We start from the raw sequence: 23291 nt of genomic DNA, 5'->3' as shown, positions 1-23291 counted from the left end.
CGAGTTACTCTGGCTACGATTTTTTTCTTTTAGTTCGGTTTTTTTTGGGTTGTGGTTTTTTTATTTTTGAAACCGTCTAATTTTTCTACATTCATCTTAACAAAGGGCTCACATCGGGTAGATACAAAAACAACTAAATAACAATATTGTGACTAAATATTATAACCAGCCCCAGTATATATTGGCCTGTAATTGGTTCAATGCCTACCTTTAACTAGATGCATAGAATTCATCACAATACAAATCATATCGTGTCATATCATGTAGCGTAACTTGCAGGTATATCAGGCGTTAAGCGTTCGTGTCAGCGATCCTGTGACGTCATGAATTGCTGACAGTTCAATAATGCATGTATATCATATCAGTGTCATGCATAATGATCGTATTCTATGGTTTAAGTGTGATTTATAAATAACATAGCAACTTATCTTACTAATATTATAAATATGAAAATTAGTTACTCTATCGAACTGATGAATTTGGAAAAAAAAATGTCATCATATGGCAGTTATGTCGTAAATAAAGATTTTTTTATTTATCTTAATTTAAAAACGCCAACGCCTTGTGAAGCTTGTAGTAATATAATTTAATTCTTATATCAAGGATTATATAAAATAATTTCAATATATGTATTGAAGTTACGTGTTAACGGTAATAGATAATTTATGGAATATCAGAACTGTGATACGTGAGTGGTTGGTGGCTTTGAGCAGATTCGTCTTGGTGGTTACCGTTCAATCACCAAGCATTCTACTGCCAGACAGTTATATTCTGGGAGAGTGATCACTTGTGAGGGTAAACCATAAACATTGGATGTATAAGGAACAACAGGAGTACTTCTAAAATCTTAGAGATGGTAGATATTATGTGTTCTGCGCGCGAAATGTAATGCTTGGAGCTACGACGACAAAATATAGCTATATCTTACAACTTAGACATTGCTAAGCGTCCTTTACACCGTTGAATTATAAGCCCTCGTTATTATTTAAAATAAATTTTCTAAAACGGCTCGTTTTCATTATAAAACCTGTAATAAGCAATTGTATTTATAACGAAAACTTGAAATTAGCTTGCTGTAATATGAAATACCTATTAAAATGAATACACCTACGTGTTCGCAGTTCACTCACTGCGCCGCTGTTTTTTGATCTTCCAAATTACATTAGGTTTCTGTGATGAAACTTTTAATTTTGAATTCACTTTGAATTTCCAAATAACATAGTGGGAAGAACGCGTGGAATTCAAGATCAAGAGGTTCAAATCCAGACAAGTGCTATTGAGTTTTAGTTATGAGTTGAAAAAATCATGAGAATACATAAGTGCATCTAGCTTCTTTCCTTCCTTCGTAAAAGAAGAGAATGAGTTTGCTTAGTTCAGACAAATTTCAACCGGAAAGACTTCAGGTGTAGTACCAACTGCTTCACAAACAAAACACCCAATAAGTATTTATTGGCCCGAATCGATGTTTGAACCTAAGACCTCGGGATTCACCCTTATAAGCTGGCTAGATCAACGAGGCAGTTAAATAAGTTAACAGGGGGCGAATTCTGCTAATTAAAACGGTGACGATGCGCTTCCGATTGTATTCCGATCAAACTAGTGGAATTGTCTCCCTGTAATGTTACGTCAACAATTGTAACACATGCGTGGATGCCATGTAGTTATGTAGTCAACCATGGAAATTAATAGCGGGTCGCCGCATCGTGTCGTATGAGAAATTACGAATTCCACCTGTGCTTAATTATTACACTGTTTACGTAACATTCGATATGTGTGGTTCGGTTATACTTTGACGCAAATTCGTACGAATCATACTATCAGTACTATATATCGTATATGCTATTTATTTCCTTTATTTGCACGAACATGGCGGATAACGCAAATATTCCTATGACGTGTTTACGTTTTTCCGCCAACTTCACACGAATAGATGAGTCCTGGAGTGCCCCACTACTAGCGCCACCCTTTCCGTCACTGTACCATATCACAAGAGCTCTTGCGCATATTATCGTATCGTCCCAATGGCTGGCCTATTTAGGCAGTGCTCCTCTAAATTAATTACATAATTAAACTTTTAAATACAATCGATCATATTAATATAATCAATTTGAATAATCACGTAGAAGCGTTATGGCTAATATTTTTTTTTCAGGCTTATTAATTTAATTATTAATTTTAGGTAAGTTTATTTGAAATAAGTCCTTTTTTAAATTAGCACTGTCAAACATTTTAAGTCGAATTGTAATTATAACTGCATTAAGAGATATCGAGATACCTATGTTTTTAAAAACGGAAACGACAAACGAAAAGTTTATGCAGTCAGTCAGTGCATCTGTGTTTGCACACACACACACTTGTGCACTATAATTAGCCAGCTGGGTTAATCTCTTGAAATTGTCCGCCGTGACCGAAATTAGTCAGGATCTGGTAAGCAAACAAATATGAGTGTATGTTTTACACAATAGGTGATTAAGGTAATGTTCATAAGGCACAGATTAAACAAGTGTTTTAATTGAAATAAGAATCAGAGATTAATGTTGAATTAGTATTCATATAAAACTCACTTTTATCTATCTACACTAACCTATACGTTTGCACTTTTTTATTTTTAATTCAAAGTCCACTCGGTCACGTAGCATGAAATGGGATCACGTGCTAAACGAATAATTACGATCGTGAAAACGCCATTTAAATAAAAAAAAGAAAAAAAAAATATATCGTTGTAATCCAATTCTAAAATTAAATATGTCACGTGTGCGACGTCTTGTTTTATGGGGAAAGCAAAGAGATTTTGTTTGTTATTAGATATATGTTGTTATTGTTAAAAAACAAAAGCCCGGCATCCATTGCCGCTTTTTTTATAAACATTTATCAGATACATATCACGCGTCCTTTATTGTAATAGACTATGACAAAAACTTTCAACTGTTCAATTTTCAAGTTCAACACAGGCATTGAAATTCAACATACGTAACAATGTTAGAAATATTAATGTACATTACTTAATATATTTAATAATTTCATATTTCTATATTGTATTTGATTTAATTAAAATATAATCGGTTTCAGAACGTCATTGGTATTGTTTGGTAATAGAGTTAAAATATATATATAAAAAAGGAGAACTGAACGATTGTTATCGAATTAACAAAATATGATATTTTGTTTTAATTAAATTTAAAATATCTCATAAGTTATTATATTAAAGATATTAAAATTAACAAGAAGAATTATAAGAATATAGATTTTTAATATTTGTGTGTTTGTTCTCTTTACGTTCCTGAACGATTGATCTGATTTTTTTGAAAAATTGTTAGGAGTTGTTCTACATACGTCAAGGACGTTCCCTGGCCCAAATAAAACTATATTTTTTTCTTTGTTTGTTTGTTCTTCAACGTCATTCAACGTCTTTAACGTTATATGACCCTTGTTCTAGTCGTGCAAAGCCGGAGCGGGTAGCTAGCTCAAATAAAACTAGTATTATTTTTAAAATATCTTTGCTCTGCTTGCTATCCTAATAAGGATAACAGACTTTTCATGTTAAACTGCTGAACGAAAACTTCCCCCATTTGCGGATTGCAATAGAAATAAATGCGATGCGGCAGAATTTTAAGCAACCTCCTTTCTTTTAGGACATGATCTTTAACGACCTTAACCGCTCAGCACAAGAGGATTTAAAAAAACAAATTAAATCCTGATTTCTTGCGATTTTCTATTCAACCAGTTTTAATCCAATGTTTTATCTCGGCATTTCAAATACAAATACTCTTTATTACATCGATGAACTTAATAAAATACAGAGAAGAATACAAGAGGCGGCCTTATCGTCTAGACAGCGATTTCATCCAGTCAGCCTAAAATGTAGGAAAAAATAAAATTAATTTCAACTTAATAACCAAATTGTTTTCTACAGTTCTCCAGTTAGAGAATCTGTTCATACATGGTGGCTCTATGCAAGCCCATCTGGGTTGTTACCACTGTGTACCACTCACTCATCAAATGTTCTACTATTATTGTTGAGTTTCGGTTTGTAAGGTGAATAAGTCAGTGTAACGACAGACACAAGTAACATAACGTCTTAGTTTCCAGGGTTGGTGGCGCATTGACGATAAGGAATGGTTAATATTTTTTACAGCGCTAATGACTATGGGCGAACGCTTACTATCAGGTGGCCAAAGTATTCGTACGCATGTATATTTAAAAAAAAAAATTTGGAAAATACATATTTACCAATGGGAACTAATACATATAAGCGAGTAGCAGCTAGTATCAAAATACGCACTTAACTTATGTAACATTCCATATAATTATATATAATAGTTAGGCGGCTAGTGCAGAACGTTTTTCCCGTTAGTACTGGCCGTCGTCGCGTTTGGACTCTACTGCCACTTACCATCAGGTGGAGTAGAGTCATTTGCCCTCCCGGCGAATATATATATAAAAAAAAGGTAATTGGAATTTAAAATTATTTCGTACTAGTATTTATTAGTAACGTAGTATTTTTTTATTTTTATACAATTATATACTTAAATCACAGCCTGTCTAATGTACATACAATAATATGCGAAATGTTTGTTTCGCGGTAACACTAAAATTTTGTACATCAAAGAAAAATTAATAGACAAGGCAAATTTTCGACATATATACTAGTGTTATACATTATGTACGATTATGTAGATACGTATGATACATATGTAAAAAATATCGTCAGATTCGTGTACACTAATAACAATAGAACAATTGTTTATTTTATTTATCAGTCTTTTGAATTAACCAGATAATTTCACTATTCACAGACTCGTTTTTGTTCCTGCTCTCCGTTCTGTATCTCCTGGTTCTCTATCTCCAATTTCTTCATCTCTTTGTTTGTCTTGTTCTTGAGCCTCCTTTAAGGAGTCTGGTAGCTTTTGATTATTAGTTTCTGGCAGTGTGAGAACCAGTAATCCAGATAAAGCAGACATGACACCAAACACAAGTGTTGGAAGGAATTCGTAGTATCGTGACTGTAATGAAAAAATATTCTTGTTATATAACAATTACAACATCTTACGTTGCTGTGAAATGAACTGCAACTATTGATAATTTTTTCAATTATCCTAGTTTAACTTGCCATCATCACCAGTGCGCTATGATTGATAACAATCATACCATGCAAATATATCGATTATTTTCGATATATAACGTAAATACAACCGATATAGTTTGACAATTCCTCTATTACGTTACGTACACAACAAAAAAATTTGAAGGTAATTAGACAAATATCCGTGTTATTAACCGATTATTCGAGAATCCGCTGTTCGGATTCTCGTTCGGAAATATACTTTAAGGTATATTTTAATTATAAAACTTACCAATAAAGGAGTTTGAGGCGCGACAGCAGAGCCGATTCTTCCAATAGTGGAACAAATCGCTAGCAATGTAGTCCTGTAATTTGTGGGGAAAACCTCGGCCGCAAATATGTATAATGAATTATAAGCTAAAGTAATGAAGAATTTTCCGCCCAAGTAAAACGCCGTAGACCAATTACCACCTAAAAATAAAAACACTCATAAGCCTTAAAACTTTAATAATTAAGTTTGCGACTGAATCTGCTTTCTATTATTTATCATCTTGATCTTCAAAACTCATTTTTCAACAAACGCGAACTAATTTTTGCAAATCAATTACACATTGGATTAGAATAATTCCTTATTTAGATTTAATGATAATTTTTGTACGATCCGGAAATTTAAATAAAATGGAACGATTTTTACGTGCTCTTCTTATTACAAAGATTTCCCCTAGACATTTCCCGTGTACAAGAGAGAAAGAACAAATATTTGCTCATCAGTCGAAAGCGGAAATCAAATCCGTGTCAAATAGCACACAAAATTATTGGCTGGAAAAGATTAAGTCAAGTAAAAAATTTTAAAATATAATGATGAGTTCGTAGCAACATTTATTTAAACTTAATTACCTGGTAAAAATCCGTAAGTAATAAGTATAATTCCGGTCAAAATAAAAGCAGTCGCTATAACTCGTTTCCTACCGAATCTGTCTAAGCAAATCAATTTGCAGACATTCGCCGGCGCCTCAATTACGATGACGACGATATAATTCAAGTAACTATTTCCCGACAATTCTATTGCGTTGATAGAAAGACCATAGTAGACCAGAGTAGACGTCGCCCAAAGGAAAGAACAGGTAAATAGTCGTTTCCATATCATTGGAGATAATAGGAGTTGTTTGAACGTGGACTGATTGGTCGCCAGAACTTCACACTTCCTAGCATCTCGTTGTTTCATTGCGTTTTTTTCTACTTGGTCATAATAGTCTTTGGGCACAGTAGCTTTATTAACCTTCTCACACCTAGAGAGGACGTTTAGACCTTCTTCGTAGCGTCCTTTGCTGAATAACCAGCGGAAGCTCTCAGTCAGTGTCCATAAGTAGAAGAAGACTAGGATAGCTGGGATGTAGATAACCAGCAGCAAGTATCGCCAACTCTGCAGCCACCATGAGAGAAGAGTAACAGTGACTCCCCCAAGAATGAACATTGTGTTAAACAACAAGCTGACGAACACTCTTCCTTTTGGTCCAACCAGTTCTAATGCTGTAAAAAGATAAGAAATGTTGAATTAGACATTACTTAAAAGATAATTAAAGAATTTAATGTAGGATTTCTTTTTAAAAATTCGGTGAATTTGGTAGTTATACGATGATAATAAATGGGCACATATTTTATTATTCAGTTTTACGATTTATTTTTATTTTGGTTTTGTTTATTTATATCTGTTTTCTTAATGGATTAGTTAGTCTAGTTCGAACTAAAACAAATGATAAAAAATTTCACGGTGATTGATTACGTGAATGGTATATCGTTGCAATCCATGCAAACTTGTTTTGTTAAGTCCTATTTTATTATTTATCGATGTGCAGTTTATAATTATATATTAATGATCATGTCCTCCTAATCGACTTCGGTCACGGCGTCTATTTCCATGAACGGGTTGGTACTGAGAATTTTTCAGTATAAACACTGAATAATTTCAACCATTTCCAGGTTCAATTGGTCCAGTTATAGAACCTGATCCATCAATCGAGCAACAGGGCTCAAGAACGCATACGACAAACAAACTCACATTTATTTATGTATGTATATAGACAAAGCGTTCGATTGGTGAAGGATATAATCGTGAAAAAACGTCCGCCTATCTTAAGAAACTTGCCTTACTAGATGAAAATACCATTGCTCAGTTCTAGAATATTAATCTATACCATAGGTACTAGATGTCGCACTTTTTTTTAAGAAATACCAGAGCAAATACCTACATTATTAAAAGGAAAACAACCTACCAATGAACAGCACCCTTTTTTGGTTAGCTATTAGCAAGTCATGCGTTATCGAGTTAGTCAGGGACACGAGTATGGAAGCTAAACAAAGATCACCGGAAATATTGGGTGAGCAAAAACAGTAATTAGTCACATAGCTGACGAGCCGTTAAGGAGACGGTTGAATGACGCTTCTGACATCCCAAAATACAATTGTGTTGAATTATGGTAATATAGCATACCATAGCAAACTGAAATAGAGGCCGTATTACGTCAGACATGTGAGTATAAATTATAGGTAAAACGGGCAAATGGGTCACCTGATGGTAAGTGGTCATCACCGGGCATAGATATTGCCTATGGAAGAATTATTAATATTCCATATATCGCCAATGTGCCCTCCCTCAACCTTGGGAACGTTAACCTTAAGATGTTATATCCCTTGTGGCTATAGTTATACTGGTAGTTTAACTCACTCATCCTTCAAAGGCACATAACATCTTAGTTTCCAAGGTCGATGGCGCAATGGAGGTGTAAGGAATGGTTATTATTGTTTGTAGTCCCAATGCTTATGGGTGGTAGTAACTAGTTACCTAATATGAAAAAAAAAAAACTAATAACGGGTCGCCTTTTTCAAGAGGTGGGACGAATACACAATATGCCAACACTCACATTTAGAAGCTGTAGCGAGAACTTAAGAATACAATAATAAATAAACGCATAAAAAATATACAAGGCGTGTGCTTTATGAAAAAAAAGATATAGAAAAATAAATATTTTTTTAAATTGTTGAAAGCTATCTGGTTTTGTTTTGTTTTAGTTCAGAAAATATTACGTCTAATTCAAATCCAATTAAAATAAACAGAGGTGTAGATGTTATATTTATTTTTAATTTACAATAACCTCGATTTGTAATTTATGAAAAAACAATAGAACAGCAATGAGATATATTTGTTCTAAAATCGCCATTCAAGGAAATATAGGTATTTTAAACTTTTTTCTTTATTTACTTCAGGCCACTCAACCATAAACACTAAAATTTTAATCCGAAAATACGTATTTCAAGTTAATTCTTTTTTGCTATTTTTTATGCCTAAAATGAGTTTATCATAGAAAGTCAATCGTTGTTTTGTTTTTTTTTTAATAAATAAAATCACAGATAGTAAATACAAAGTTTCACTTATTTATATCCTGGTTCGAAAAGGCATACTCTACTAGAACTCATTTTTAATTATTCAAATAAATAATAGAACAACTAAATTTTAATTTAGGTATTTTTTTTAAATATATGTAGGTAGACGAACATATTGGCCACTTGATGCTAAGTGTTCACCAACGCCCATAGACAATGGCATTGTAAGAAATGTTAACAATATTTCTTACATAACGTCAGAACAACTAGTGTACTCTATATATCTACTCATTAATATTATACAACTTATTAATACAAGGTAGCCTAATGGCTAGATGTTAATTTTAACCGAAGATGATGGGTCAAATCCATGTAAGCATCAATGAGTTTTCATGTATTCAACTTGTGTTTATAATTTAGTTCGTTTTCGACGGTGAAGGAACAAAGACGTGAGGTAATCGGAATGTTTCGGATGAAGTTATGCCACATTTGTATCCACCAACTCAAATTGAAGCAGCTAGGTAGAATAAAAAGGGGAGGAGGGTAGAATATCTTCGACTATTCATTAAAAACAATACAATAAATTATTATTAATCAAAAGTTAGTTATTAGTGATGACTTTCTGTTACGTCATTCATTATCCATTATTCGAAATTTAAATTGTATATATTTTTAAAAAGCTTATAATATATTCCTAAAACGCATTTATTTTAAATAATATCTAGACAGTGAGTTGTATCATCATATAAAGCATTATTGTCGTCTGTCCAGTCGTAAATCGTTGACCTCACCGACTTCCTTTTACGAGTCTAAACGCGAACGAGACCATAGGAAATTGTACGAGGAAATGTTTTTGAGAGAATTCAGTTATGAGTTGTTATTGTGATAGAATCGTCCTTGTAATTTTGTGAGTATTTCCTTTAAAAATATTATAATGTAGAAAAATTTTCATTATATAAATTCCATTATATGCTGAAATTATTACAAAATCACATACATTTAATCAAATGAGTATTGTTGTGTTGATATGAAGATGAGGTTTGGGTTAGATTCAAATATTTTTGATGACATTTGTCCCCTACTTAATTGTAATTAAATTGGTTCAGTCACTTTACAAACCAGGGGGAAAATCTACTTGTCTATAACCATTACGTTACGTTCCCGATTCAATTTCAATCCAACTTTAACTAATCTATATTTATTCGGATGGGAACCGAACCGATATGATGTTAACATATACCGCTATATCAAAATAAACTTAATTGTTAACTTTTATACAAATAGTCGATATTTGAATTAAAGAAAAGGAAAACGGATAAACGGTAAATATTACGCTTCGATTCGAACCCCAAGAACATCACATACGAGTGTTTAGCGGTAAAATGAGTGGGTGATAGTTATCCAGTCGTATTTACATCGCTACTCTATTCCCGAATTCGTTTCCTCTCTTGAGTTGGTCATCAGTGCTTTGGGAGTTCATATTGTTTATTCGAATATTCAACACAAATAATGTTATTCTCTTTTTTTTTTTTTTATAGAATAGGAAGGCGGACGAGCATATGGGCCACCTGATGGTAAGTGGTCACCAACGCTCTTAGACATTGGCATTGTAAGAAATGTCAACCATCGCTTACATATCCAATGCGCCACCAACCTTGGGAACTAAGATTTTATGTCCCTTGTGCCTGTAATTACACTGGCTCACTCACCCTTCAAACCGGAACACAACAATATCAAGTATTGCTGTTTTGCGGTAGAATATCTGATGAGTGGGTGGTACCTACCCAGACGAGCTTGCACAAAGCCCTACCACCAGTCTTCTCGTAGTGTAAGTTTAGATCCTAGTATTTCCACATCGGCTCGTATCGTCTCCTATGATTTTATATGTTGTATTGCTATTTTATTATGTACTGTTAAACTGCGCACATCTTTTGAAACAGTAGTAGATCTTAGCTCTCAGAGTGATTACATTTGCTCCGTATACTGCAAGCGCTGATCTGTTCGATTCTATTTACTCTTAAAACCGGTTTTCTGAAGATTGTCTACGAGTAAAGTATATATGGAACTATTCGAAATGCTCCTAGTTTCTACTCGTTTTGATAGCAAATGCAATGTGCAACTCTTGATTCTTAGGAGAATTACGTCACAGTTGCTGGACTCGCGTATTTTTTTTGTAAGATGATCGCATCTGGTGATTTTGAAATTCCGAATTTAATAATTTATTAATAACGATTAATTTATGTTGTATATTTATATTTGTAGCATTTTAGAAAGTAAATTGTAATTCGTTTTCCATATTTGAAGTCATAAATTCATGCTGTATGCACCTCCTCGTTCGGTTCTTTAACTCGCGAACCCTTGATTTAAAGCTTCTTCGTTCTTTTGTTCATCGTTAAGTTCTTTATTCGTGCATTTTTGACCACCCATTGAATCCAACCGCTTTGTGTTCATAGCGCGAGTCATTTTATACTTTTATGTCTATTTGGATCAGCGATTCTAGTTTTTTGTTAATCACCCTTTTAGTTTTTTCTTGGAAAATTTATATTCGTTTGTAAATTTGCGAGTTTTTTTCCGAATTGCCTTATTAACTGAAGTACATCGGATATCCAACAGTTGCATAGTAAATTTTAATTTCCTCATGATTAATTCGATTTCAAAAATATCCTTCTTCACTTTGCAAACATTAGAAGTCTTGCGAGTACATTAGAAAAATACTTTTTCAATTATACGAGAGAGATCTATATTAATATTAAATGTATGTTTATGTTAAAACGCGCTAATCTCAAGAACTAGTAGTAATATATAGGTATAAGTAGCTCATTAATTGGTGAAGGCTAATACCTTAAACGGCATATCAGAACATCTAAGAAAACAAGGAATACAGTTAGTACAACTGTAAATTAACAATTTAGATAAGATTATTTAGACTCTAGTTCTCTTGCTTAGTGAGTCCCTAAAATTTGTCCAATCCATTGGATATTGTTCATAAGATGTAATTAATGATAATAGTGTTAACAATAGGAACATTATCATAGCTACATAATGGCTTGCATCCCGGGAGTACAAGCGCGGATGATATATTTTTATGACCTCGGGAACATGAATTATTGTTCCCGGGACAATGTTTTCTCTAAGAATTTTATGGTAATTATATCTTTATCTCATAGTTTTAATGTGTTCATTTATACCCATTCATTTTCAAGCCTGACTATTCCATAATTGTGGAGTGTACAATTGACAAAAACATATAGATTTTTTTATAAAATACATAGGAGAACGAGCCAATGGTCCCCCTGCTGGTAAGTGGTCACCCCCGCCCATAGACCTGACTGTCTTAACACAAGACTATATAGACGACAAAAAAGCTTGAAGTTAGTATTTAATTTTTATAAATATAATTAAATTAATATAATTCAGTTAAATGAAGATTCAAAAGTGCTCGTTATAACGTACTTGAATAAAATATATTTTGATTGATTGACTGATTCACTCAGACGATGATGGTGTTCTCTATGTATAAAGTAAGTGAATGCTACGAGAGGGAATCGGTTACCTTGACGATGACGTCACGTTCATAGCTCAGACGTTAGATGTCAAATAATAAATATTCAAGTGTTTAATCAAAATCAGTTCTTCTATAATGATATGAGTATAATTGTTAGCTATAAGTTGTTTTATTTCCTACATCAGTATGGTTTATAAAAAATATAAACAGAGTATAAATTTATTTTTAATTAAGTTAAGCATTCTCAACATAGGAAATATTTATACTGGAACACGACTTTACTGGTTCCGCATTTTTTCTTTGTAAACATGATAACATAATAAGAACCGTTTAACTTGTACTAAATAGAGTAAAAATTTTGTGTTTGTAGTCAGGGATTCAATGTTTATAATAAAAAAATAAAAATAAAAAGCCGAGATGGCCCTGTGGTAAGAACGCGTGAATCTTAACCGACGATCGTGGGTTCAAACCCGGGCAAGCACCACTGAATTTTCATGTGCTTAATTTGTGATTATAATTCATCTCGTGCTTTACGGTGAAGGAAAACATCGTGAGGAAACCTGCATGTGTCTAATTTCACTGAAATTCTGCCACATGTGAATTCTACCAACCCGCATTGGAGCAGCGTGGTGGAATAAGCTCCAAACCTTCTCCTCAAAAAAGAGGAGAGGAGGCCTTTAGCCCAGCAGTGGGACATTCACAGGCTGTTACGGTAATAAAAAAATTACTAAAAATTAGAAATATTTAAAGAAATACAACAGACGTTTCTTAAAATAATAATATACTATTAGATGGTGTAAATAAACCATTAAATCAACGAAAATGATCTCTGTCAAAATTATTTATAATATAATATACGGCAGCATACAGTTTTAAAATCGTGATATAAATATTTAATTTTGAAATTCATGAGGTTATATTTGCTCGGCCATTAGTTAATCATTCAATCACCATATAAATTTTATGTTGATCAAAAATTATAAAACTTACCAAGAACAAAACACGCCGTATAAACCCCACCACCGAGCGCCGGTTCCAAAAACTCCAGAACAATAAACATTTCGTAATTCAACGAAAACGCTCGAATCACTCCGAAGACACCGTTTGCGACGCTCGCGAACACGAGTGCTAACCGCCTCCCGAACCTGTCCGAAATCAACCCCGTCAAAGGTATGGATATGAAGAAGCCAGCATTATGAACTGTTCCAACTAGTGATCTTTTCCAATCTTGACAGCCGAGATTAAACTGAAACAAAAAATTATTTTATATCAAAGATTCCTTACGGAATAGGACGGGATTATTCGACTCAATTTCTTTTTGATCATCTCGTATTACGAGAAGAATTGTAAACAAATAATAGACGAGAAGTTTTTTTATTGAAATAAGAATTATTTCCCCTTTGAATCACAATTCCGATCCTCTCGAAAAATGAACCAGCATTCCTGTCACTAGTAGAGGCAATAAGGCGAGGTGTTATATTTTTGATGCATTTTTGCACTATTGCCGAATCGATTTTCATAGGGTTTCCACAAATTTACGAAGTGATTCATGAGCAAGGTATTAAATTCATAAAAGTTTTATGTAAATGACCAATTTCCATTTCAGTGAACTTGCTAATATGCCTTCCTAAAATAAATAATAAAAAAAATCATAATAAAGAAACAATGTGTTTTAATCTTTTCCAGCTGTAATTTAGCACATGAGCAATTCTAAATGAATATAATTAGATGTACAAATGAGAGCCAGTTATTTTTATCTGAAACAACAATCATTTTGTTTAACACCAAAACGGATATTTTGTGTGAATCAAGCATTCACAGTAATTTTGTATGAAATTGTCGTTCAATTAAGTTTTGTAGTCATTTAGTGTTAGAGTTTTTTTATACTATAATATTAAAAAAATTGCGTGTTATGGTCCGACACTATTAACTACCAACTAAATATTTATTTTTTCGAAATAAATGAAGTTTAATCGGATGTCCATTTTTAACAAGGGGTTTTATAAGTTTAACGTATATGCTGTGTAACTGTCTGTGACATCATATAACCGATGTAATGGTTTTGATTTAGTTATTTGCTTGAAAGGTGACATCATCGGGTTGTTGTTGTTAGCTATGATTATAGACAATTTGTTCAGCTATTTGAAGTTCATCAGCTTTTCTGTAGTTGTTGCTATTGGTATATATGATTTAAAATTTATATCTTGTGTCTTCAATGATTTTACAATAAATAATGCAGTATCATCTGGTATTAGCAGGATACCCAATTCCTCACCAACTTACAGGATGGTATCACATTTGAGCTAATTGGAATGGTATATGATTTGAACACTGCTTAGCATGGGATGCTTCAAAATCATATTATGTGGAAACGGTTCACACTAAATGAACCCAGGACTTCGGTATATCCGGCCTAATATCTAGCGACTAGACCAACGGGTCAGTCAGATTAGACAATAAGAATCATGCAGCTCTAAATGAGTGTAATGTTTATGTTTACCAGAATTGCAGAAGTCGCGCCCGAAAGGTCGTAGGCGCCGACTAACATGCGTCGTTTACGCGTTCTTCTCGTAGACCAAAGAAACAAATTATGATATCAGTTAAGAAAAAATACTATATATTTATATACATTTTTTTATTATTATGCGTAATTTCATTCAGAAAGTAGCTTAAAATAATTATTTCTTTTCATAAAGATACGCAAGGCAAATTAGACATACAGATAATAATACATAGATTTTGATAATTACTAACAAATATTGCAAGTAAATTAGTATTTTACAGAGTAAATCTCTATTAATTTTAATCATCTTCAGGAATTTACAAACGTATTAGTTCGAGCATATGTTGTAACGGTAGTTTGAACGCAGTAATCGTTCAGAACGTAGCGATTTCGCTTGCAATTTTTTTTTTCCTAAATGACAATGACAAGTGCATCATTAATACTATGAGATAAACAGGCTTCATATATATGGAAAATACGCGTTTACAAGAATATTCAATTAAATAATTTTATTGTTAAATATATCAACCAGTTTTGTTTAAACTTTGTTTACAAAATTAGGGCAAGACATTTTAACTTATCCTTATAATAACATAAACGCAAAAATTAGTAAGAATGAATGGTTACAAAGTATTACTATATTATCTCATTTAAGCAAAACCTACTGAATAGATTTGAATAAAATTTAGAATAGTTATAGCTTATAACCTGACCTTACACCTTCTTATCTCACACGAAGCCGCTGTCGGATATTAGTATTATTAAAATGTGAAAGTGACTTTGTTTGTTTGTAACGCTTTCACGTCTTAACTACTCAATCAAAATGCAATTTTGCATATTTATACGTTGTCAGGGAAACAGAAAAGACATACGCTACTTGAATCTCCACAATCGGAAGAAAACTGGTTAAATCCAGTTTTGCACAATTTCATTCCTGATATGTATGTTTGTTTAGGGATATAAATTCGAAATTCAAATAACAAAAATTCGATAATATTTTCAATGGAATATATTAGTAAGACTATAGTACAACATACAGCGCTAATCTTTCACATAATTTTCGCGAGAATTCATTGTTCGATAAGAGCATAATTGTAAATTCCGTTTAAATCGATTAGACACACTTATGAGTCTTTTATTAATAAATTCACCATTAAGTTAATTTGTTAAGTTTATTTTATTATAGAGATGGCCCAGTGGTAAGAGCGCGTGAATCTTAACTGATGATCGTGGGTTCAAACCCGGGCAAGCACCACTGAATTTTCATGTGCTTAATTTGTGTTTATAATAATCTCGTGCTTGACGGTGAAGGAAAACATCATGAGGAAACCTGGATGTGTATATTTTCACTGAAATTCTGCCACATTTGTATTCCACCAACCCTCATTGGAGCATCGTGGTGGAATAAGCTTCAAACCTTCTCCTCAAAAAGAGGAGAGGAGGCCTTTAGCCCAGCAGTGGGACATTCACAGGTTGTTACGGTAAACTGAAACGATTACGTTTTAAATCGATTGCTATGATGTGATAATTTGTTAGTAGAATAGGTGCAACGATGTTAATAGGACCAATGGAAGCGGAAACTACTGGATTCAGGAGTCACATCACCTGCCAGGGTGCCGCCATTTACAAGATGCCTCAGTGACCTTGATGTTTGATGCAAGATGGTGATACCATTAAATACCTTACTTATCATTTAGACTAACAATTGGGAAGAGCCATTTAGTTTACAGGTAAGTTTCTTTTTTTTTTAAATTTAAAATAGGAAGCAGAAAGGCAATTTGTCCACTATTTGGTAGTTGGTCACCACCGCTGCAGACATTGGCACTATTGGCATTGACATATTAACCACATCGACAAAAGATAGTGAATCTTAATAAAATATGTGTATACATGTATAAATAGGTATGTGTACACACATGGACACCGAAAAAGATATATAAATAGTTAAAATCAATAGACGTCATCGTCGCATGTGTTAATATTTTTCATTATAAATAGAAGGTTAAGATACCTACTTAAATAAATACTTAACAAATAAATAAATATAATACATAAAACATTGAATTTGAATCATATATTACATAATATTTTATATTCACAGAGCCGAGATAGCAGTGTTTGTTTGTTTGTTAAGTAAGTTAAGTTTAAAGTTCAAAGCCGGTCAAGAGGCATACGAGAATTGTCATGTGCTTAAATTTTATCAGTTACGCGTCCCGGTTCAACCGAATCGAAACTACTTACTAAAGTTTCATCACAATCGGTTGAATGGTTGGCGTTTGGGATCGCACGTAGAACAAACAAACAAACATTATACGAGTTAAACAACAAATATCTTAACCTAATATTAAACTTTGTTGATTTGTTTTATTTTTGTGCTTGCTGTGTTCTTCTTTAAGTAATTGTGACAGAATTAGTATTTACTTTTGTTAAATAAATAAAAAATCATTCTATTTCATTTGTGACAAAAAACATTTCTCTTAAGAAAGGGACATAGCTAATATATAATGTAATGTTTATATGAATAAGTATTGTCGGCTTAACATAATTTACATATAAACATTTATACAATAAAGTTTTTAAGCATAAAAGTAACTTAACGTAAAATAATTAAAATGTTAGTTTTATCAATAAATATTGAAATTAATTGTAAAAAAATACAAATAAACCGATTAAAGAAGCTATAATGTAACATACATACATACATATTGATAACACGAAATTTATTTAACAGATACGATAATGTGGCGTTAACAGTCGTTGAAATTCATTTTATCTATATTAGTACATAATATTACCGCTTTGCGTTCTTTATTTAAATGTGGATAGCATTCAGTCTATTTTTTTTCCTTTTACTTTATTATAAATTAGTGTCCACCCTTCGCCTGATGGTGTTGGGGGAGGAGTTGTTATAAAAAAGTAACCTACTCGTATGTCCTTTCTCGGATTTCAAGCTTGGTTCATTCCAAATTTCATCAAAATCGGTGTAATGACAGCCGTGAAAGCGTATAAAAGTCATTTTAGCATTTATATTATTATTATAAATTGGGAAAGTAGCTCTTATCTGTGTGTAATGTCATCAATACTAAATCATCGATCATTATTAACTCGAGAGCTGAATAATACAAACATATAATGGGAGCCACTTCAAGCAACTAGCATTAGATATATTTTTTTTTATAAAGCCACTGGACTGCTTAAAGTTTTGTGACAATATAGAAATACCATTTTTATTACAAAGTGATCCATTGGGTTGGGTCTGTATCTTAACGCGAAAGATAAAAAGAAATGTTATGAGAGACCGCGTCAATTTACAAATTAATTAAATGAGTTGATGAGTGAGGTTTAAGAGGATCCAATGACGCAATGTTTGATTAATGGTATATTTTTATATAGCAGATGAAAAAATTTACAGAGCTGTGTTTTTATAGATAGAAATTATTTTCAACTCAAAATATTGTTATATAATCACGAACTAATTTTTCTTAAATAAATTGTTGCTCGCCAAACTCCGAAGAAGTTTAATTTTAATGAAAACTTTGCCTATAGTTTTTCTTAGCCTTGTAATGGATGACTTGGATCCTTAGAAAAAAATTTACTACATTTTTTAATTTTTGGTTTAATAACGTAATATTAATGTGACTTCAATGAATCGCTCTATGTATTTAGATTATTTTCATAATGCTTATTTAAAAGTATCAGCTTGCCCATTTTCTTTAAATATCACGCAGCATGTTGGCTATATTTATAAAGAACATTACATACATTTTAAAATATTTCTTAACCAGTTTTAAATCGTGAGGCTGTGGTCTACCGCCGTATTTATTTTCTTCATTCTATCCCTCGAGTATGATGACCATCTTGTCATAATCATATTCTAACTTTAAATTATTATGAAACACAATTATTTGATTAGGGTATTCTTGAAATATTATAATTATTATGGTATAGTATAATTAGTATGGTAGATATGCGACATTGCATATCTCTTTTTGACATTTTGCGTCCGTTTTCTGAGGTGAATTACCAGTTTTTTCTTACTGAGCCGGTGAAAGAAACTAAGACTTACTATATCTCTTAATAATGATTATTTCTAAACGATGACGAAGACCGCGATAAAAGATTTAAAACGAGAAGAGGAGTAGCTCTTTTATTTGATTTTTATGACAAAGTCGTGGGTTATACCAACTTGAAATCAATCAGCAGCGCTATAACCTCACAAGCATCAAATAGTTAGTCAATAATTTATAAATATTACAACTTACCTCTTTCACAATAGAATGTTCTTCGAAATACACGTACGAGTCACATTCAATCTCCGAGGATGTGTCGAAATAGTGCGGAGAACACGTATCGTTGTTTTGAGTAGAGTTTGTGAAGTCGGTGACGTTGAAAAGTGCGTAACGAAGGCATTTTGAAGGTGATCCGTCTTCCAAATGCGGTATTGTGAAGTTTGCCTCCGGGTCTTCGCATTCTGGTGTCGAGCATCTGTTAAAAGGAATATATTTAGAAAACGAGATTCACGATTAATTTGGACAAATTGTCCCAATTTCTTGTACTACAAACATTTTTAAAAATGTTTTTAATTATAAAACGATCAACAAAGGACTAAAAATGTGGGTAATTTTTTATTATAGCTAGACGAGTAAAGCGAAATAACTAAAATAAATAAAGTGCTAGAACACAAAATAACTTAATGTATTGTGTTTTATGGTACTTTTACAACAGCTTACTCCACTCCAATGTTTATTTTTTATGTAAAGATCATTTTCAAATACTCTCGAACGCTCTTCAAAATAATTTGATCGCCTTAAACTTTTTACAAGAACGATTTATAGATAGCTTAACAAAAAACTCGTCGAGTTTCTTTACGAGTTTGACTTATTTATTTTTTAGAATCAGTGATAGGTTTTGGCTGTCATTACAGAAGTGTCTTTTATTATAGGATTAAAAATAAAATCTTAAAAATTTACTTAGAAACTCTTTTGTATCATCTGTAGGTAACTTTCTAAATATAATGGTGTCTGATGTGATGATGTCTGATGATCGTCGAACTCAGTTCGGAGGGTCTTTACATTTGTTAGAAATACTTATTTATGTACTTCACTTAATATGTTTAATAATTACATATTTTTATATTGTATTTGATTTAATAAAAATATAATCGGATTCAGAACGTCATTGGTATTGCTTGGTAAAAAAAGTTAAAAAAATAGTTTTCCCGCGCATATATAAAAAAGGGGAACTGAACGATTGTCATCGAATTAACAATATATGATATTTTGTTTTAATTAAATTTAAAATATCTCATAAATTATTATATTAAAGATATTGAAATTAATAAATAATAAAATTTATTAATTCTACTGGTGTATTTATTACATTTTACACATCTACCTGTTTCCGCAATATTCATTACATTCCTTCATGTGGAAGATATAACGTCATTCAGAAAATTTCTGATACGAACTCATTTGATAGGTCCTCAAATGACTTCTTGATGATTGGCAAACACGTTATAAATAATATATTTATACGTCAACAATGATTGATGGTGGTGAAGTAAAACGACGTGATGAAATTATATTTTGAATGGAAATCTATATACTTGTAAAATCATTTGTCCTGACTGACTGACAGCCAAAACTACTGAGTCAAGCTAAAATTTGGAACATACATAATTTTATTTTATGTTCTGAGCATCCGCTAAAAAAAGGTTTTTGGAAAGTTCAACTTTAAGCGGCACAAACTCGGGACGTTAATCTATATGTTCCCAACAATCATCTTTGGAGCAGCGTGGTGGCATAAGCTCCAAAACCTCAAAAGCAGAAAAGGCTGATGCTAAGTAATGAAAAATTTACAGCTACTTTACTATTTTACTATATATTTATATTTTCGTAGTTTTACCCGCTTTAATTGTTGTTGCTCCGACTCATGGGTTGCAGCGTGATCATTTTGTAGTGGTAAACGGCAGGACTTGATCGAAAGTGACTAGCACCGCCTATGGATATGAAACCGGAGGGCTTGTAGGTCATTTAAGAAATGAATACGCTCTTTTCATGACGGTTCCCAAGTCATATCGGATCAGAAACATCGCCTGTGAAAGCTACTTCAAAAGTGTTGTACGACGCCGAAAGGATTGCTAGACATCGAAACGGTGTAGATGGAATTTAGAATGTGACGTTGGTCTATTGGCAATCTTGTAAAGTACATTTCACATAAAGCGCACTGTATCCAGTCGCGCCGCAGCACATTTTGCTGTGGTTAACGAAATTTAAATTGTCTACACAATAATTATTATTGATAAATTTTCATCTAATTTGCGATGTTATGAAATATTTACTTATCCACATTCAATTTGAAATTTAATCAAGTTGATTGAAAATATCCAAAGCCAAATATTTTATGTTTGTTAATTTCTTGCATATTAGATTTCTAAGGAAAGCTTATCCCGGTTCTATTTTCATATTTAATAAGAATTTGCGCACAATTTATCGGTGTAATCGACCTTTTGTTTTATATCTTGCCAAATACCGAATACTAAAATTATTACTGAGTATCAATATAAATATATATCTATTGAATATATTGGAATTTCATCATTGGAAACGGTACATTAATATTTAATTTATCAAAATTTTTATTGAGATTTCGTTATAAAGGCTACTAATTAAAATATATAAAACTGTTCTAATTGAACGAAATAGCATATTTTATCTGATTTAATTACAAGATTGAACCAATCGTCTCTATTCGTTGAGAACTATGGCCGAATGTTCTTGTTTTATGTGATTATAGTATTCGTTGCAAGTGTACTTGCATAGATTTACAAGATTTGCATTGCGAAATCGTGGTGGGACTTCCTAATTACGTTCTATTAGAACGCAGTCCAGCGTAATTGTCGATTTTAGTAATTCAAGTGATACAATTGGCACCATAATGGTAGATTTAGAACCTTACACCTCAAATTCTTGTCAAGCTCATTGATAACATGCAGTTTGACCTAATTTTACTGATATATAATAAAAAAATTGTTTATAGCGTGAATTTGTTTTGCTAAGGAAATTGCGTAAGTTTGACAAAAGAATTCATTTATACGGTTATTTGACGTCGCGAAACCTAAAATGTCATAATTATAACCATATTATTATGAATGAAGGATCCATAAAGTTTTTTTTTTATTTGTATAGGTAAGCAGATTGGCAAATGGGCCACCTGATGTTAAGTGGTCACCACGGCCCAAAGGCATTGTTACTACAAGAAACTTTAACCATCGCCAGCGTCAACAACCTAGGGATTTAGGATTTTATATCCCATGTGCCTGTAGTTTTACTGGTGGTAGAGCTTTGTGCAAGCTCGTCTGGAAAGCTACCACCCACTCATCAGATATTCTACCGCAAAACAGCAGTACTTGGTATTGTTTTGTTCCGGTTTGAAGGGTGAGTGAGCCAGTGTAATTACAGGCACAAGGGACATAACATCTTAGTTCCCAAGGTTGCTGGCGCATTGGTGATGTAAGCTATGGTTAACATTTCTAACAATCTCAATGTCTATGGGCGTTGGTGACCACTTACCATCAGGTGGCCCATATGCGCGTCCGCCTTCCTATTCTATATAAAAAAAAGTTACATTGGTTCACTCACACCTCAAGCCGGAACACAATATGCTGTATGGCTGTTGAGTATGTGATGAATGGTACCTACTCGGATGGGCTTGCATATAGCGCTACCACGAAGAAAAGTTACATAGTCCATAGATAGCTATATTATTGAAACAATTATTTTATTTTGTAACTCATTTCTCCTAGTTGCATAAAAATACGTACATTATCTACAATTTATCTAATACATTTCCTCACGTGCTATTTTAATTTTTTTTTATATTTATTATCTATTGTTTAAAATTACGTAATTATAATTTCAAGTAATATTTTTAAACGATTAAATACAACTGTCACAGATACATAATTACATACGGGACACTTTTTTTTTCATATAAGCTTGTGATACTGTTGTTAAACAAAATAGAAAAAAGTTTTTTTTTCTTTATATAAAACCTACTTGTTTCTTACATTCATATATAAAACTATGGATTTAAATATTAATCTTACTTGTATCTGAGATCCATGGCTTCAAAGTTATACACAGACGAATACATTCCCGCCAACAATACAGGGAACAAAATCAAGATATAATTGTATATGTTAAACTTTCCGAATGGCCCAAGAATTTGCAAAATATCATCCACTGTCACTTCGCCCTCCTTATTCTTTTCGGGATCCATTTTAATCGATTTAATCGAATGTCTTGTAGCACATCACTATTTATGTAATTGAATAAATTTAATTCGTGCTTCTAACGCGACGCGGTCGTTCGATCGCCGGGGTTATAGTGCGCGAGATTCGATCGATTCATGACTTTTATTATAGTTAGTTTTTTTCATTGCATTCGCTTATCGAAATAATGAACAATTTATTAAACTATTAAATTTTTGTTCACCAATTAATAGTTTGTAGGTTTATTTTATAAATAATCGTAGAATACACGATAATACTTTTTAGTTCATATCACATTTTATTATACGTAACAAAGCAGAAATAAATGTCCACATTTCATCCTTTATCCAAAAATTGAAAAAAAAAACATTCTAGTCATTAAACTTATAATATAATTAACACTTATATGTGTAAACAACAATAATCACGCCTCTTTTTTTCTAATAATATAATTAATGTAATGTATGTAAGTTTGTTGTTATATTTTGAGTTACACTCAAACAACTGGACGGATTTTAATGAAATTTCAAAGTTGAAGTAATGTAATAGGATAAAGCGATTATTTGTT

General features: G+C 32.4%; 1 protein-coding gene across 1 annotated transcript; it reads right to left on the bottom strand.

The window, feature by feature from the left end:
- Positions 1-4484: 4484 nt before the first annotated feature.
- On the bottom strand, positions 4485-22824 carry LOC126773230 (organic cation transporter protein-like). The gene is made up of 6 exons (XM_050493987.1): positions 22559-22824; positions 18714-18936; positions 12939-13194; positions 5960-6592; positions 5355-5533; positions 4485-5003 (listed from the first exon to the last, which is right to left on the bottom strand). The coding sequence occupies exons 1-6, from the start codon at positions 22729-22731 to the stop codon at positions 4791-4793; spliced, it is 1677 nt and encodes a 558-aa protein (XP_050349944.1). The 5' UTR covers positions 22732-22824; the 3' UTR covers positions 4485-4790.
- Positions 22825-23291: the final 467 nt, after the last annotated feature.

This window comes from Nymphalis io, chromosome 14 (genome assembly GCF_905147045.1).
Source record: "Nymphalis io chromosome 14, ilAglIoxx1.1, whole genome shotgun sequence".
Taxonomy (NCBI): domain Eukaryota; kingdom Metazoa; phylum Arthropoda; class Insecta; order Lepidoptera; family Nymphalidae; genus Nymphalis; species Nymphalis io.
The sequence above is the reverse complement of the archived record's forward strand: the minus strand, read 5'-3'. Positions and strand labels throughout refer to the sequence as shown.